The sequence below is a fragment of the Hyperolius riggenbachi genome, chromosome 6 (assembly GCF_040937935.1).
Source record: "Hyperolius riggenbachi isolate aHypRig1 chromosome 6, aHypRig1.pri, whole genome shotgun sequence".
NCBI classification, from domain to species: domain Eukaryota; kingdom Metazoa; phylum Chordata; class Amphibia; order Anura; family Hyperoliidae; genus Hyperolius; species Hyperolius riggenbachi.
Window position 1 is genome coordinate 284,730,729 of NC_090651.1, and position 19,070 is coordinate 284,749,798.

The window sequence follows — 19,070 nt, forward strand, 5'->3', positions numbered from 1 at the left end:
TGGTAAGATTGGATGAAAAAGATTGGATCATTATTGGCCACCTTTAGGGTATTTTCTGGGGGAAAGAAAAGTAAAAATGTCAAAGCAACAGAAGTATGGTGAATGCAGCTTACTTTATTTATCCTTTGTCTCATGTTTACAGTTGTTTGCCTTAATATTGTAATTTCCAGCCTTTTTTCAATTACTAGTATACATACTGTGTATATATATATATATATATATATATATATATATATATATATATATATATATATATATATATACAAGTGGAACTCTGCTGAGATATAAGAGGTTAACAGGTGAAGCCGGTATATCTAGGGTATCATAAGTGCTAAGTTGACTGAGAGCATTTTGTGTAAGTGGAACAGATGTTGTAGAAGAATGTCCTATAAGTAATGAGTTAATCTATGGTATTGGATTCGACAAGTGTGTCATGGAAGAAACGTTTTAAGGCAAAATGGACAGAGGTAATCTTGACTGTATCTCCGGACAGTTGTTCTGGTGATGGTGGATGGGGAGGGTTTTTTGGAGGGGAGGAGGGGGGATGCGGAGAGAGATCACCTCACAGGACTAAAGATGTCGCCACCTGTGATAAATTTCAGAAACTTAAATTAATGTACCGTATTTTTCGGACTATAAAACGCTCCTGACCATAAGATGCACCTAGGTTTAGAGGGAAAAAAAACCATTGGAAAAATATATATACTAAACCTAGTGCATCCATGGTGAAGGGGCATCTTGTGGATTATGCCCCCTTTGTACCTCATGCCCCCTTGTACCTCTTGTGTCTCCGTGTCCTCCTCTTTCCTCCTTGTGTCCTCCTCTATGCCTCTTTGTGTCCCTGTGTTCTCCGTTTGTCCCTGTGTCCCCATGTTCTCTGTGTCCTCCTCTGCATGGGCAGAGTACAGGGAGTCCCCGACATTGCGGCGGGTTGAGGTTCGTATTGGCAGGCATTCACAAGTCAGGAACTCCCTGCATTTAGACTATAAGACACAGTGACTTTTTCCCCCACTTTTTTTGGGGGGAGTGAGTCTTATAGTCCGAAAAATACAGTATTTTACAATGTACAAACACTGACTAAATAATTTACAACTGAATATTGTAAAAAAATAAAAAAAAGCAATTTTATTCATTATGTTATTTTCACTACAGTTACTCTTTGATTATTATTTTGCTTCCCAGCAGGATGTGTCTGTTCACAATGAAAGCCATACGTTTGCTACAAGCTCCATGAACCAGTTTATCATCCTCTTCAAGCGAACATTCATTTCCATCCTGAGAGACACGGTAGGTTAAAAGATTGGATCATTTAAAATGCAGGTGGTGGTAGCGAGTGATGGAACAGGTCAGCTTGTACATCTCAGTATAATGGTTTTCATATTTGCTGAAGGTAGAGAAGAAAGCTCTCATACTGACCCCAAGTACTTTCCTCACACTTAATTGCTTATCAGCATCTCTGCAACAACCAATATATAATATGACCAGTACTCACTGTGCTTGGATAAATCATATTCCTGAATGACATTCTGCTTTCTTTGCTTTGCCTGAGAATAGCAAACACATACAGCTCAATACCGACAGTGGTGGACAGATAATGGTACGAGCAGACCACACAATTAGCGACAAACCCATATTCCTAAATATGGATTCAATTTTGACCAAAGTGTTCATAAACAAAGTCAAACTACATCATTCCTGGATATCGGTATGACTGTGTTTGGTATGAATAACATTTGGTGTATAAGGGTGGAAGTTTTAGCTTACTTTGGAAGAGAACAACATGCATGTTCACACATCAGAAGGATCAGTATTACTCTGATGCCTGAGCTTGTACTTGGGACATGAGTTACAGTATAGTGGTATGGAGAGTATATAGTGAGAGTCAGTCAATGGTGAGGAGAGGACAGTGAAGTGAGCACATGCCCAGTAGGAGGAAGCTGCTTCTTCATGGCTCCTTTCCAACATCCACAAGTGGCTTTGTTCTAGTGGGCATTTGTGGACAATACTCATGCATGTCCAGTCCAGTCCAGAGGCACTTGTCCATGGCTGGGAGCGCTGCCAAAAGATAAAGAGGGCCTCTTCACTGGAACAGCAAAGTAATTTGTTATATAGATAGATGTGGTGTTAGGAGACTAGGTACTAATGAAATGAGGACTGCAGAGGGAAGGGCGGAGTTTCAATCAATGTAGGTGGCAAGCAATAGTAAGACAGAGTAGATGTACTATTGTAGAGATTTTTAAAGTCTCCCGTTACATACCTATTTTATTGTTTTTGCCTCCCTTGTGTCCAATACGTGTCAATGTTAAAGAGTAACTGTCAGGCTGCAGAAGCTAATTTAAACCTCTATTCTCCTGTGTTAAACAGTTTAGAAGGAAGCCCAAAAGCAATTAGTGAAGATAAAAATCTCAGTTACCTTTGATGTGTGCTTATCAGCAAGTCTGTTATTCTTAAGAAGACGCAAGCCGCATACCATACTGCAAAGCATTCTGGGGCTCTTCCCTCGGCTGCTAATGAGACGTTACAGCAGCTTGTAATCGCGTAGCACTGATAAATCTCGGGCAGAGTACACTGCAGGAGTCAGCTATTGTTCCTAGCCACATGGCTCATTAATATTCACTGCACACTGTGTTATTTAGTACCAGCTTATCTGTGATCAGGAAGCAGGCAGGACATGACGACACATTTGACAGAAAAACATGGAACCTGCCATGAGCTGTCAGGAGCATCTATCTCTGCATATACTATATACAAATTCTGTGAAATCCAAACGTGGACAGTGAAATGCATATGTAATGTAAGTACAGCCAATCTTTAGCTACTGATATATGTGTTTATTTTCTCTGAGACCCTATACCTAACAGCTCCTCTTTAAGTTATGATGATTGGAATAATAGTTTAATATGATGTCTCCATTGTAATCCTCTTTTGATGTTTGGTGTTATTTTCCCTTTCCTAAGTTGACATTTATGTGTACCGCATGACGCTATCTGGACTGTTACCCCTCCAGGTAGTTTGTTCTCTCTGTATGAGGGCATTACATGTGATTCTGTACTTTCCCACCCTCCCAGGTCCTGACTCACCTGCGTTTCATGTCTCACCTATGTATCGGGGTTCTGATCGGGCTGCTGTACCTGCACATTGGGGATGATGCCAACAAAGTGTTCAATAACACAGGCTTCCTGTTCTTCTCCATGCTCTTTCTTATGTTTGCAGCACTCATGCCCACTGTGCTGACCTGTAAGAGCACTATCACCTATATTTGTCTTTTTCTATCCCCTCTTCCCTTGTTATTAAGTATAGTTCAACTTTCATCTTGTTTGTTTTTTCTTTTTTACCCCTTTCATTTAGATCTCCCAGTGTATTTCATTCTTTGTTATCTCTTTTTTTATTTATTGGCATATTTTTATTACCCAGTCAGTCTTCCCATCCTATTTTTCTAATTGTTTCTTCTGTATTCTCCTCTATGACACCTTTGATTGTTTACCCACAGTTCCACTGGAAATGTCTGTATTCATCAGAGAGCATTTAAACTATTGGTACAGTCTAAAATCGTATTATCTGGCCAAGACTATGGCGGATGTCCCTTTTCAGGTAATGTACCTTGTTCAACAGCATCAGTATCCACTTTATTTAATATGGTAGTGAAAATTTCCCATACTCATTCTTAATACTCCTCAGTTTAGATTAACTTTAACCCTTTAGCAACCAGTTTATTTATAAGCTTGCAAGTGCTGCAGGCCAATTTATTTTAGCACATTTTTTTTAATTTCTTATTTGTTACATTTTCTTGCTTCTAATTAGTACTGCTGTAATGGGTATTTATGGCCACTTGTCACCAGAGGGCAGTGTGAGACAACAACAGAGCATTTCTGCTTTCAGTTTCTCTAGTTTATGCTAGCAGAGAGAGATCAAAGCATTCCAAAAATTTACAGCACAACAAAAGTTCCTTGCACCCTTATTTGTAAAAGTTTCTAAGGAACTTTTACAAATAAATCATGCTTTGACACCCCCCCCCCCCCCCCCTAAAATCCCTTGTGATTCTCAAGAAAACAAGAATAGGGAAAAACGTGTAGGCACTTATAACTCAAAGCCAAAGCAATCTTCACATATCACCAAAACAGCTGTATCAGTAAAGGACCCAGATAAAAGGGTTAGCTGGCACACTCCTGATTGCAGCCCCCACCCGGGGGCTAGTAACACAGGCTTCCAGGTTAAGGCAAACAGCATTGAAAAAGTACTCTGCAATAGGTCTATAAACAACAAAACAGTAGTTATTCACAACCTAATAGAGGCTTCAGATCTAGCTTTAATTACGGAGTCATGGATGGATCAGAACTCAGGACCCACTCTGGCAGCTGCTGTACTAGTCAACTACTCAGTTTTAACTGCAAAAGGCAAGACCGCAAGGAAGAAGGATTAGCTCTGTGCTTCAAATCCAGTCTGAACATTAAACCCCTTGTTATAGCCCCCACCCACTCTTTAAAATGTCTGGCAGCTCAACTATCAGCTGAGAAAAAAATAAACATACTGCTTGTCTAATGACACCCTGGAGATGGCTCTGCCTTTCTCAAGGAAATAGCAGAACTTGTATCTTGCATAATACTGAAACACCCTAGGTGGATTATTCTGGGAGATTTCGATGCATGGGTCGATACACACTCTCAGTTTGGAAGAGAGCTACTTCTTGCTATGAATGAACTGGGCTTCTCTCAAGCCATCAACCTTCCTACCCACAAAAAAGGACAGACTTTGGACCTCATATTCCATTCAGAACTTATAATATCCACCATACAACTGTCTGTCGAATCTACAAGTCCACACCACCTATCCAGATTGCTCCTCCTGTGCACATAGGAGTAAATATATACCACACAGTATATAGGATCATCCACCCTACAAAAATCTCAGTGGCTTTTGACATAGTTGATCATGAAATCTTGCTTAACAGGCTACAAGAGTACTGTGGTGTAGATGGCTTTGTTCTCCAGCGGTTCAACTCCTTCCTGGCTGGCAGAACACAAAGGGTAGCCTTGGGGGCCTTCCTCTCCAACCCCGTACCACTAAAATATGGTCTACCGCAGGGCGCGATATTATCACCTTTTACTTTTCACCATATACATGCTGCCACTTGGAGAAATCATACAAAAACATTGCCTGGCATATCATTGCTATGCTGATGACAGCCAGCTAGATTTATCATTCAAACTTGGAGTCACAGACTCCACAAATAAACGCATGCTTTGCTGAGCTTCAGGAGTGGATGAATAATAACTGGCTAAAACTAAATGCTGACAAAACTGAGGTTCTTGTTATCAAAGGTCAGCGCTTGACAGCAAAGCAGCACTTGTCTCAACCAGCACCACTAAGGATAGGAAGCTCATATCTCAACAACTCAGGCTTAGTGCCCAGCCTGGGTGAACTGGTTGATGGGAAATTAAGCTTCAAATCTCACCTGTGAAACATTCCTTTTTAAACCTAAGGAATATTGCAAGGATTAAACACCTCATACCTCCGAAGGATCTTCCAACCCTAGTTTATGCCTTGATCACATCAAGGCTTGACTATTGCAATGTTCTTTATACAGGCCTTCCAAACAAAGACCTGCACCTCCTTCAATTAGTACAGAATGCACCCACAAGGCTATTAACTAGCCAAGGCCGCTATTGCCACATAACACCAACCCTGTGCTCACTCCATTGGCTAACGATAAAAGGGAGAATTCTGTTTAAGATTGGCGTATTGCCATTCAAATCCTTGCACAATATGGGCCCTGGATACCTGAAGGACTTGTTGCAAATGCATCACACTCCCTGCAATCTTAGATGAAAAGGATGTAATACCTTGGTCACCCCCAAAGTCCATTTCAAAACCTTTGGTGACAGAGCCTTCTGTCATGCTGCCACAACACTTTATAACTCCCTGCCACACCCAATCAAGACAGCTCTATCCCTAGAAGTATTTAAGTCCAAACTGAAAACCCACCTCTTGGGCTATATCCCTACATTGCAATGCAATGCAATGATATGCTTATGGGGCATTCCACATCTAGTGCGCTGTGGCGGGTTCCAACACAGTAATGCACGGCATGTGTGCAGTTACAGTAGCAGTGAGGCATATGTTCATTGTCCTGTATGGCCACATCGCTGCGGTACCACGCGGTGTGTCACAACGCATCTGATTTGGTGTAAAAGCCCTAAAACATTTATAATTAAAATGTAAAGATAGCTTGAATCCATTCAGTCTCCCCAGGATTATATTATCCATATAATTCATGCATTGTCCATATTTTGTGCTGCACAATCTTGTGAAGCGATGTGCCTTTGGAAAGTAAAAGAATCAGCATCACCAAAAATAGAGCAACACACAATTTTTACATATATGTGCTCCACGTTTATTACTACAGTAAAGGTACTAAAGACGATTATAACAAATAGCAGTAATTGATTAATTGCACAGGATCTAATTCTGCCATCTACTGGGCAAGAAAAAAACATGCTCCAAAACAAAATCAATATTAAGATATGCCTGTACAGTAATTGCAGTTTGTTGCCTATCAGATCTCACTCTCCCACTCCCATTCCATTCAAAGAAAAAATGTCCACACAAACAGAAACAAATGGGGTTTTTAGGTGACAGTGTAAAAGATATGGCATTTGTTGAGTATAAGCAACTGGGATAAATGACATCAAGATCTATAACATTTACCCGCAGTGTGGCACGATAAGATGAAGTTGGGCTTTCATAGCAAGTTGAAGATATTTATCAGTCAATTTATTGTGTAAAGGCCACTGCCAGAAAATATTTGTAACTCCCCCCACTCCTAATAGCCTGGCTGTGTACCGCTTATATTCTCCACCATACTCACTTCCTCTGTTTTTCTACTTTAGGGGCTCCACCATCCAATTGGACATTTCATGGAGCTGAAGCTTTTGTGAGCCGATTAGGCTCTGATTGGCGCTGTGCTTACTCTCCCAACCCTTATCCACCTCCCAGAAACCCCACATAACCATGGCCCCAATAACAATAGTTGCTAGAACTATTTCAGGGATGTTCATGCCTCTACCAATCAGCAGCAAATAGAGAGGTGGGTGGCAAAAACACCATGCCCACCAAGACAGCAGGAGATGGGACTGCAGCAATGACAGCAGGGCTGTGGAGTCGGTACAAAAATCATCCGACTCTGACTTCTCAGTTTATAAAATCTCTGAGGGCTCGTTTCCACTATCGCGAATCTGCATGCGTCCAACGCATGCAGATCCGCACATGTAATACAAGTGGATGGGCCTGTTTCCACTGTAGCGTTGTTGAGGTGCGTTTTTTTCAGCGTGAAAAAAACGCACAAAAGAGCCAACGATTTCGCCTGCGTCGGGAATCCGTGCGAATCGCCGCTAATGTATTTAATAGTAAAAACGCATGCGTTTGTTACATGCGTTTTTACCCGCGATTTCGCGTGCGATTTCGCACCTTTTTCAATTTTATTTAGCCCTGGCAGTGTCATGGTTAATTTCGCATGGCACCCTGCCATGCGAAATCGCAGGCGAAATCGCGGGTAAAAACGCATGTGGAAACGCATCCGCATGCGTTTTTACAAGCGTCGGAATGCGGCCGAAATCGCGTCGCAACAGTGGAAACAAGCCCTGACTCTGACTCCTTAGTCTAATACTTATCATGGCTGTGGAGTTGGTACAAACATCATCTGCCTCGGTGCCTCCTCAGTTTATGAAGCTTCTGAAAGACTTCTTTTGTTATTAACTCCAGAAAATAAGGGACCTTCACTTATAAGTTCTAAAGTGAGGGGGACCGGGATTTTGGGGAGAAGTTTCCAGAAAAGTGTGATTGTTGTTAGGGGGTTGTGAGGGAGGGGATCGAAGACATTTTATCTATTGACTGTGTTGGGCTGCTGTAGCTGGGGGGAGTAACAAGGGGTCTCAAAGCACCAAAACCTGCCAAGGAAGAAATCACAGAATTTGCAGAACTGGCTGGGGTAGCAGCCATTCTGTTGTGTGGTGGGCCTAAGTTAGTTCCAAGAGGAATACAGTATTTATTATTAGGAAGAAGACTAATAGAATTTATCATCAGGATTGCTTCAGCTGAGTTGATTGCTGTCGCCTTTGTGGCATATTTCAAAATATGGTCCACTGAGTAGACAACTCAAACTGTTTTATTTTAGATATGCATATTTAGAGAAAGGTTAGAACTTTTGTCACTGGTTCATTGTTTGTATTGATGTAGAGGTTTCTACTGATTCCCTGGTGTCTGTGTCCCTCATACATTTAAAAAAAAGGTCACATGCTAATTTAGGCACAAACGATAAATAACAATTTAATTGCGGTAGTAGAATATCGGTAGATTTACCAATATTCTACAACCTGATTCATAAATATCGGCATTGTTTGCCGATATTTCACTATAACCTAACCTTTCCCTACTTTCACACAGAACCCTCCCCTGTGGTGCCCAACCCTAAGTGCCCCCCTGGTGGTGCCTAATCCTAAGAGCCCCCCTGGTGGTGCCTAATCCTAAGAGCCCCCATGGTGGTGCCTAACCCTAAGAGCCCCCATGGTGGTGCCTAACCCTAAGAGCCCCCCATGGTGGTGCCTAACCCTAAGAGCCCCCACGGTGGTGCCTAACCCTAAGAGCCCCCCTGGTGGTGCCTAATCCTAAGAGCCCCCATGGTGGTGCCTAATCCTAAGAACCCCCATGGTGGTGCCTAACCCTAAGAGCCCCACTGGTGGTGCCTAACCCTAAGAGCCCCCATGGTGGTGCCTAACCCTAAGAGCCCCCTGGTGAAAAATAGTAAACAACAATTTAGTGGCAGCCGGCGGCTATGTAACAATAAGGCCCGGTTTCCACTACAAAGTGATGCGAATGTGGCTACCTAGCCGCATCGCATCACTTCTGCCGCCAGCCGCATCACTTCTGCATCTCCCGATGCGGAAGTGTATTGGAGGAGATGGGACGCGGCTGCGGGCGGATGCGGGCGTGCAATAATCTACAGCATGCTGCAGATTCTCGGATCGCTCCGCACCGCTCCGCACAACATGCACGCAGTGGAAACTCTTCCATTGCTGTGCATGTGTTTCAGGACACCTGCGGTGCGATGCGGCTATGTAGCCGCATCGCACTGCTCCTAGTGGAAACGGGCCCTAAAGCAATAAATAACAATTCAACCAGTGCCACCTGCTAACAGTGTAACTGTAAATAACAATTTAATTTTTGCCGCCCGCTAAATAGCGTAGCGGGTGGCCCTGGCACCCGCTATTTAACTGGCGCCCATTTTTGGCCACATTTTTTTAAAACTGCTTTTCTGTGTCCCTGTTACAAGGACAGAGAGTGATGAGAATAAGAAGACAAGATACATAATACGATGTGTGCATTTTGTCCACATAATTGTTATTGTCACTTACTACCCCAGTTTCTCCCTCTACAAAGCAACAACATGATCATGGACAGCTCAGATTACATAAACCTAACATCTTGCAGCTGTAGCAGCTCTGTGATGAAGATTCACTGCATAATTTATTACAGCTAGAGGCATTCAAGCAGCTGCTCTCTGTGTCTCTGCCTACATTGTGCATAAGGCTGCCTAAAGCAATCACACACCGACTGGGATGGAGGTGTATAGAGATGAGATGCATTTGTGTTGCGATGTGTATACAGAGGGAAACTGGGCCAATCAGTTTAAGCTGCCACTGCTTTTGAGTGGTCCAATTCAGTCTGCATGCAAATTGCATCAACAAATTGCATCTCTACTTGCGTAAATGTTTAAAGTCATTAAAAAAAAGGACTAAAAGAGAAGTAAAAAAGGCAGGGAAACACAATCGTATTCTATACTGTGTACTTATTCTGTTATTAACTTCCTGTGACCAGTGTCTAACATAAAACACAGCTTTTACTGGAGATCAATACAATTGAAAAAGTGCATAAAAAACATTTAAGAAGGGATATCCCATTAATCAGTTAGGTCAATCCATTACAGCAGCCGTGATCTAAGGATTCTTAATTACTAGTTGCAGAACTGTGTATCAAAATATGATCCAAATCTAATCTTTATTTCATGCATCAATCACTACAGGTGGCAGCAAATAAATACACAAATAAATAAACAGATCCACTGTCCCAATTTTAAATGCAGAAAAATTGTCAACACAAATGTACAAATACAAATAACATGCGATGCCACTGAAATACATATGCGGCGACTGTGTTTTTGAAGAATCGCACATAAATTTTAATAGGTGTGAACCCTGCCTTGGTACTGCACAGCAGTTGTCCTCCTATAACGCTAATACTTGAGAACCTGCCAAGTGTGCAGTAGTCTGCAGCAGCTCCTGTATTTAGCCCGGCAGTTGTCTCCCCGCATATACATATTTATGAGTTGAGAATCTGCCAATAGTGCGTCAAACTGCTGTAGTTCACGGAAGTTCATTGTAGTTCATAATATACCGGTATATATATCTAGATAGATATGTACATACTGTATATATACAGGTAGCCCCCAGTTAACAAACAAGATAGGGACTCTAGGTTCGTTCTTAACCTAGATCTGTCTATATATTGAAACACTGCGACATCACAGTCCCCTTTACCTCCTCTATGCCCCCTTGTGCCTCCAGTGTCCCTCTCTGTTTCACCTCTGTTCCCTGTGCCCTCAGTGTACATTTTTTAAAATTGATTTTATCAACAACTACAAGGTCTACTTTGAATTTTTTTCTTACTTGTTCCCACAGAATCAGATTTCACATTTTTTGCCGATCGTTCATAAGCTGGGTGTTTGTAAGTAGGGGACTACCTGTATATATAGGATAGCGTTCATCGCTACCTCTGCCTGCTGTGTAGAAAAGAGTTCCTTATACTTGCAACTTGCAGCTGCCTGATTATGTCCAATGTCCTATGGTGGCCCTATGCAGACCTAACTGTTAACACACGCGTTTTGCAATGAATGCACTGCATGCAGCGTGTTACCATGCTGCACTCCATTTTACCGCACTGTACTCGCCGCACTGTGAACATTGCATGGGTGGTACATTGCCAATCACTGGCCAATGTTATCACCTCTATGTACAGGATAAAGGGCAAAGAGGTGCCCAGAGAAGATAAAATGTGTTAAAAACAAATAAAATGAAAAAAGTGAGGTGACTTACCTCAATGAAGACAAATTCACGTATTAATAAAATTTTATTGCATGGTAACGCGTTTCATGAGTGAATACCCACTTCCTCAGGCCAAATAGCAGTGTCGAATAGTACGTGTAGCCACAAATAAGACCACCATACATTGTGATAGGGACATGTGAGGAAACGCGGAAAAGCCGCCGTCTCTCATAGTGAGGCGGCTGTTTCCGCGTCCAGCAGGGCGTCACAACGCGGAAAAACCGCCACATGCCGCTTAGGCAAAGCGGCGGAATCCGCATTGGGAACGGCGGAATCCGCATTGAGAACGGCGGAATCCGCATTGGGTGCGGCCCCCGCAAGCGGTTCACAAGATACATTGAGAGACAGTACTGGTGTGGCTGGGACTGATAGTCCACCAAGATTCAGAGTGACACGCGCGCGCACACAGAGGCTGAGTTTAAATAACAGCCAGAAGTGAGTCAGCTGACCAGGAGGGTCAGCTGACATTTTCCACAACTCTCATTGGTCCAGCAATTAAGGAGGTCCTGGAAAGGTCCTTGTGTATATATACTGCTGGCTGTTCACTTGCTCTTTGTCTGGCGTTGCGATCACATACGTGGGAGCACCCAGATCCGTAGTCAGATCCGCAAGTGTGCCGGGACCAGCTGGAGCTGTAATCCTACACTTAGCTAGATTCTGTTGATAGCTAAAGTACTAGTTTGATTGTTATTATCTGTTATGACCTTTGCCTGCCTTGACTATCCCCCTGAACTCTGATCTTGTACCTCGATACTTCTGATACTCTGTTGCCGAACCCCGGCTCGTTCATAGACTCCGCTTCTGCCTCCTGATTCTGTACCTCGATATATCTGATACCCTGTTGCCGAACCCCGCCTGTATTTAGACTCCGCCTTTGTCTTCTGATCTTGTACTGTATCTGTCCGTGTGTGTACTACCTGGCTTGTCCGACCTACTGTCACCTACTGTCAGTCTGACTCCTCCCGTCTTGGAGAGCTCAGGTCTGCGGAAGGAATTTGTGCAGTACTCCTTGCTGCACTGAGGCCTAGTCCTCTAAACGTTACTGTTACACCAAACACTACACTCTACTCAGGTGAACAGAGGTTAGCTAGTATATCGGATTATCGGTGATACTGCAGATCACGTATAATCTGGTATACATCTGTATTCCCAGTGATACTGCAGATCACCGGTAATCAGATCCTCTCTGTGCTCACCGATCGTTACAGAACGCCAGACCAAATAACAGATGGACGCACACGCTGACCCTCTGACTGTGCTTGCCACTTCGGTGGATACCATCCATCAAGCACTGGGCCAGCACAAAGCTTTAATTGATGCCCTAACAGGCTCTGTGCAAACCCTTCAGACGTCAGTTGACTCGGTGCGATCCCCTCCTAGTGATGACATACGGATGCCCATACCAGACAAATTTTCCGGCCACAAGTCTGACTTCCGGAATTTTAAGAGTAGAGTGTTATCTTACTTCGAGTTGAGACCCCCCGATCCTCGGGGACTGAGACCCAACGGGTCATTTTTATTAAAACATTGTTAACTGGTGACTCCCAGACCTGGGCATACAATCTGCCTCCCACTGATACAGCTCTGTCCTCGGTAGAGTTGGGCCGAACCTCCGATTTTAGGTTCGCGAACCGGGTTCGCGAACTTCCGCGGAAGGTTCGGTTCGCGTTAAAGTTCGTGAACCGCAATAGACTTCAATGGGGATGCGAACTTTGAAAAAAAAAATAATTATGCTGGCCACAAAAGTGATGGAAAAGATGTTTCAAGGGGTCTAACACCTGAAGGGGGGCATGGCGGAGTGGGATACACGCCAAAAGTCCCCGGGAAAAATCTGGATTTGACGAAAAGCAGCGTTTTAAGGGCAGAAATCACATTGAATGCTAAATGACAGGCCTAAAGTGCTTTAAAACATCTTGCATGTGTATACATCAATCAGGTAGTGTAATTAAGGTACTGCTTCACACTGACACACCAAACTCCACTGAACAGAACAGGTATGCAGTGGCGGGTTCACTGAACAGGTATGCAGTGGCAGGATCACTGAACAGGTATGCAGTGGTGGTGGGTGGGTTCACAGAACAAGTATGCAGTGGCAGGATCACTGAACAGGTATGCAGTGGTGGGTGGGTTCACAGAACAGGTATGCAGTGGCAGCAGGATCACTGAACAGGTATGCAGTGGTGGGTGGGTTCACAGAACAGGTATGCAGTGGTGGGTTCACAGAACAGGTATGCAGTGGCAGGATCACTGAACAGGTATGCAGTGGTGGTGGGTGGGTTCACAGAACAAGTATGCAGTGGCAGGATCACTGAACAGGTATGCAGTGGTGGGTGGGTTCACAGAACAGGTATGCAGTGGCAGCAGGATCACTGAACAGGTATGCAGTGGTGGGTGGGTTCACAGAACAGGTATGCAGTGGCAGGATCACTGAACAGGTATGCAGTGGTGGTGGGTGGGTTCACAGAACAGGTATGCAGTGGCAGGATCACTGAACAGGTATGCAGTGGCAGGATCACAGTACAGGTATGCAGTGGGCTGAGGGCTCACTGAACAGAACAGGTATGCAGCCAGGAAGAAGTTAAGCCTAACTAATCTTTCCCTATATGAGAGACTGCAGCAGCTCGCCCTACTCTCACTAATGCAGGCACACGAGTGGCCGTAATGGCCGCCGCTGCCTGCCTTATATAAGGGGGGTGGGGCTCCAGGGGCTAGTGTAGCCTAATTGGCTACACTGGGCCTGCTGACTGTGATGTAGAGGGTCAAAGTTGACCCTCAGGTGCATTATGGAGCGAACCGAACTTCTTCCGCAAAACGTTCGCGTGCGGTACCCGCACGCGAACCACCTAAGTTCGCGCGAACCACGTTCGCCGGCGAACCGTTCGGCCCAACTCTAGTCCTCGGTAGAGGAATTTTTTAAGGCCATGGCAGTGATATACGACGACCCTGACCTTGCGGCAACCTCTGAGCGGAAGCTCAAACTTTTGCGACAAGGCAGAGGCTCAGTTGAGGATTACGCGGTAGAATTTCGCAGATGGTCAGTCACCGCCAGATTTGACAATTTTGCCCTGATGGATTACTTCTTGTCTGGGTTGTCGGAGGAGGTCTCCGATCTAATGTTAACTTTGCCCGAGCCCAGGACAGTCGATGAGGCCATCACATCGGCCATTCGAGTCGACCGTCGATTACGCCATCAGAGGCAGATTCGGGGCAGTCACCGTGTCAGGGTGACATCTTATGCGGCACCCTCCGCTGCACCCCTAGTAACGCCATCTCCGTCTGTCTCATCCCCTCCGGCCTTGCCTCCACCCGAACCAATGCAGATTGGTCGATCGAAATTGACCCAGGTGGAGCGAAGGCGGAGAATGACGGAACAACTGTGCCTATACTGTGCAGGAAGCAGGGCATAGGGTGCGAAACTGCCCGAACAAGTTGGGAAACGAGTTTGCCTAGGAGTAGTGGGGGGTGACACCCTAGGCACACCATTTTCACCCCTTAAAGAAAAGAAATTGCTTCTCCCCTGTACAATTACATGGGAGAATAAATCTGTGGCCACTGAGGCTTTTATTGATTCGGGCTCAGTGGCCAATTTTATGAACTTTTAGTTTGCTCAGGAGTTGGGTCTTCCTCTCACCCCTGTGAGACCCCCCATTCAGGTCACGGCAGTAGACGATTCCCCTCTGCAATGGAATCGTGCTCTGTCACAGACTCCGGAGGTGAAGGTCACCATAGGGGTACTGCATGGGGAACAATTATCGTTTTTTGCATTGCACATGTCTACCTCCACTATTATCCTAGGCATGCCGTGGTTGCAACTCCATTCACCTCATATAGACTGGGCCACGGGTCAGTTAACTACTTGGTCACCTTGTTGTTTTCAGCGGTGTTTGGGGAAGTTGACCGTAGGGCAAACCAGAATTCAGGTGGGAGGGGTACCAGACCAGTACTCTGAATTTTCCGACGTGTTCTGTCCCAAGGCAGCAGACAAATTGCCCCCACATTGCCCTTTCGATTTTCCCATTGATCTCCGTTCAGGTTGTGTACCCCCCCCGGGGTCATTTGTACAATCTGTCAGGGCCCGAAAAATTGGCCATGCAGGAGTACATCCGTGAAAATTTGGCCAAGGGTTTCATTCGCCCGTCCCGGTCGCCTGCTGGAGCAGGTTTCTTTTTTGTTAAAAAGAAAGACGGAGGCCTGCGACCCTGCATCGACTATCGCGGCCTTAACAAAATTACAGTAAAAAATCGCTACCCGCTGCCACTTATAGACGATTTGTTCACACAGATTACAGACGCTAAGATCTTTTCTAAGCTAGATTTGCGGGGCGCGTACAATCTGATACGCATAAGAAAGGGCGATGAGTGGAAGACGGCCTTTAATACACCAGACAGGCATTATGAGTACCTGGTGATGCCCTTCGGGCTATGTAATGCTCCGGCCGTTTTCCAGGAACTCATTAACGAGGTATTCAGGGAGGTGTTGGGGAGATTTGTTCTAGTTTATCTAGATGATAACCTTATCTTCTCCAACAACCTCTCTGAACATAGAAACCATGTGAGGTTTGTTTTGAATCAGTTAAGGCAGAACTCTTTATACGCAAAGCTTGAAAAATGCATCTTTGAAGTAACATCTGTCGCTTTCTTGGGGTACATAATTTCCACCACGGGCCTGTCTATGGATCCTGCCAAGGTCTCCGCTGTTCTGCAGTGGCCACAGCCGGTTGGGTTGAAATCCCTTCAGCGCTTTCTTGGCTTCGCCAACTATTATAGAAGGTTTATAAAGGGGTACTCCACGGTCATTTCTCCCCTTACCAGTCTCACTAAGAAGGGGGCAGATACCACTCACTGGTCTCCTGAGGCTTTACATGCTTTTGCCACCTTGAAGGGCCTATTCTGTTCAGCACCCATCCTCAGACATGTGGATACGTCTTTCCCGTTCATTGTGGAGGTGGATGCCTCGGAGGTTGGGGTGGGGGCTGTGCTGTCTCAGCGGTCAGGCTTGCAGGGTAGAATGCACCCGTGTGCTTATTTCTCTCGCAGGTTCTCCCCTGCAGAGAGGAATTACGATATTGGCAACAGGGAGCTCCTGGCCATTAAATTGGCTTTCGAGGAATGGCGACATTGGTTAGAGGGAGCTGAGCATACCATCACGGTTTACACCGATCACAAAAACTTAGAGTACATCGAGGGGGCTAAGAGGTTGAGCCCTCGTCAGGCTCGATGGTCGTTATTCTTCTCCAGGTTCAGTTTCATTATTACGTACACCCCGGGGAGCAAGAATGTTAAGGCGGATGCTTTATCCAGATGTTTTGAGTCAGAGACAGCACAGCCCTCCGTTCCAGAGACCATTATTCCCCAGAGGTTGATACTGGCAGCCACTGGAACTTGGGAGGATTGGAGGGAGACGTTGGCTCCCTTTCAGCAGGACATCCCGGAAGGGAAGCCCGCAGGGGTCCTGTTCGTTCCTCTGCCATTTCGCCTCCAGGTTCTTGAGATGTTCCATGCGCATAAGAATGCAGGGCATCCTGGGGCATCTAGAACACAGGATCTGGTAGCCAAATGCGCCTGGTGGCCTTCCTTGGCAGCGGATTGCAAGGAATACGTGAAGGAGTGTGTGATATGTGCCAAGAGTAAACCCTCCCGGCTGGCACCTGTCGGTACTTTGCAGCCTTTGCCCACCCCGAGTGAGCCGTGGACCCACCTGTCCATGGATTTTGTGGGTGTGCTTCCCAGATCTGAAGGTATGGCGGTCATTTGGGTGATAGTCGACCGCTTTAGCAAAATGACCCATTTTGTGCCTTTGAAAGGACTCCCCTCGGCTCAGGAATTGGCCGAGTTGTTCATCACTCATGTCTGGCATTCCCGAAGACATAGTTTTAGACAGGGGAGTCCAATTTGTCTCACGATTTTGGAAAGCTTTTTGCCAGCTCATGGGCATAAAGCTGTCTTTCTCATCTGGCTATCACCCACAGACCAATGGCCAGACTGAGAGGATAAATCAGTCTTTAGAGCAGTTTTTAAGGTGTTATGTGGCAGAGGCGCAGGACGATTGGGTCAGATTCCTGCCCTTTGCAGAATTTGCCCAAAATAATTTAAAAAACTCGTCCTCCGGATTCTCTCCTTTTCAGGTAGTGACGGGGAGATCACCCAAATTTTCCCCATTACCTATTGCCTCCACTCCGTTCCCAGCCCTGGAGGCCTGGCAAAGGTCATTTAAGGACCTTTGGGGGACGGTAAGAAGTAACCTGGAGAAGGCCTTTTTGAGTCAGAAGGGTCAGGCTGACAAGAGACGGTCGTTGGAGTGGAGGTTCCGACCAGGAGACTTGGTCTGGGTGTCCACACATCACTTGACCCTAAGACAACCTTCTAATAAGCTTGGTCCCAGGTTTGTGGGTCCATTCTCGGTTGCCAAGAAAATCAACGATGTTACTTATACCGTCGATCTTCCCACTAGCATGCGGGGGGTAAGGTCCTTCCACGTATCCCTTCTTAAACCAGCAGTCCAGGTGGGTCCCACTCCTCCTCCTCCTGTCTTGGTAGATGCCCAACCCGAATATGAGGTGGAAAAGATTCTAGATTCATGCTCTGTACAAAACTCGGTACAATATCTCGTACACTGGAAAGGGTACGGCATTGAGGAGAGGCAATGGGTACCGGGGACGCGCATGCATGCATACGAATTGAGAGAATTTCATGCCATACATCCCGAGAAACCTGGTGGGAGTTGTCCGGAGTCCACTCCTCGGGGGGGGGGGGGTACTGTGAGGAAACGCGGAAAAGCCGCCGTCTCTCATAGTGAGGCGGCTGTTTCCGCGTCCAGCAGGGCGTCACAACGCGGAAAAACCGCCGCATGCCGCTTAGGCAGAGCGGCGGAATCCGCATTGGGAACGGCGGAATTTTCCACAACTCTCATTGGTCCAGCAATTAGGGAGGTCCTGGAAAGGTCCTTGTGTATATATACTGCTGGCTGTTCACTTGCTCTTTGTCTGGCGTTGCGATCACATACGTGGGAGCACCCAGATCCGTAGTCAGATCCGCAAGTGTGCCGGGACCAGCTGGAGCTGTAATCCTACACTTAGCTAGATTCTGTTGATAGCTAAAGTACTAGTTTGATTGTGATTATCTGTTATGACCTTTGCCTGCCTTGACTATCCCCCTGAACTCTGATCTTGTACCTCGATACTTCTGATACTCTGTTGTCAAACCCCGGCTCATTCCTAGACTCCGCTTCTGCCTCCTGATTCTGTACCTCGATATATCTGATACCCCGTTGCCGAACCCCGCCTGTATTTAGACTCCGCCTTTGTCTTCTGATTTTGTACTGTATCTGTCCGTGTGTGTACTACCTGGCTTGTCCGACCTCGAGAACCGACCTTACTATTGAAGGCGGTTCCCCGTCCTGTCAGTGACACCTCCTCCGGAGTGTCACTTTCAGACCATCCTTCCTACTGTCAGTCTGACTCCTACCGTCTTGGAGAGCTCAGGTCTGCGGAAGGAATCTGTGCAGTACTCCTTGCTGCACTGAGGCCTAGTCCTCTAAACGTTACTGTTACACCAAACACTACACTCTACTCAGGTGAACAGAGGTTAGCTAGTATATCGGATTATCGGTGATACTGCAGATCACGTATAATCTGGTATACATCTGTATTCCCAGTGATACTGCAGATCACCGGTAATCAGATCCTCTCTGTGCTCACCGATCGTTACAGGACATATTTTAAACGGTTTAATAATCGTGACAACTGGGCAAATAAAATGTGTCTGTTTTATCCACAGGAAAACGTTTAATTTTACAACTGTAGAGGCCGAAAACTGAGAAATAATGATTTTTTTTCCATTATTTTATTTTTCCCATTAAAACACATTTAGAATAAAATAATTCTTAGCAAAATGTACTACCCACAGAAAGCCTAATTGG

The 19,070-nt window shown here is 45.5% G+C and overlaps 1 protein-coding gene across 2 annotated transcripts in view; it reads left to right on the forward strand.

Annotated features, from left to right (window-relative positions):
- Positions 1 to 19,070, forward strand: part of ABCG4 (ATP binding cassette subfamily G member 4) — a 113,864-nt gene that overhangs the window by 86,556 nt on the left and 8,238 nt on the right. Inside the window, exons 11-13 of one of the 2 annotated variants that reach the window (XM_068242852.1) lie at positions 1,183 to 1,287; positions 3,069 to 3,237; positions 3,491 to 3,591. In XM_068242852.1, the coding sequence (XP_068098953.1) occupies positions 1,183 to 1,287; positions 3,069 to 3,237; positions 3,491 to 3,591 (375 nt within the window). The remainder of the gene's footprint in view (positions 1 to 1,182; positions 1,288 to 3,068; positions 3,238 to 3,490; positions 3,592 to 19,070) is intronic. The other variant, XM_068242853.1, reaches the window with a different exon arrangement.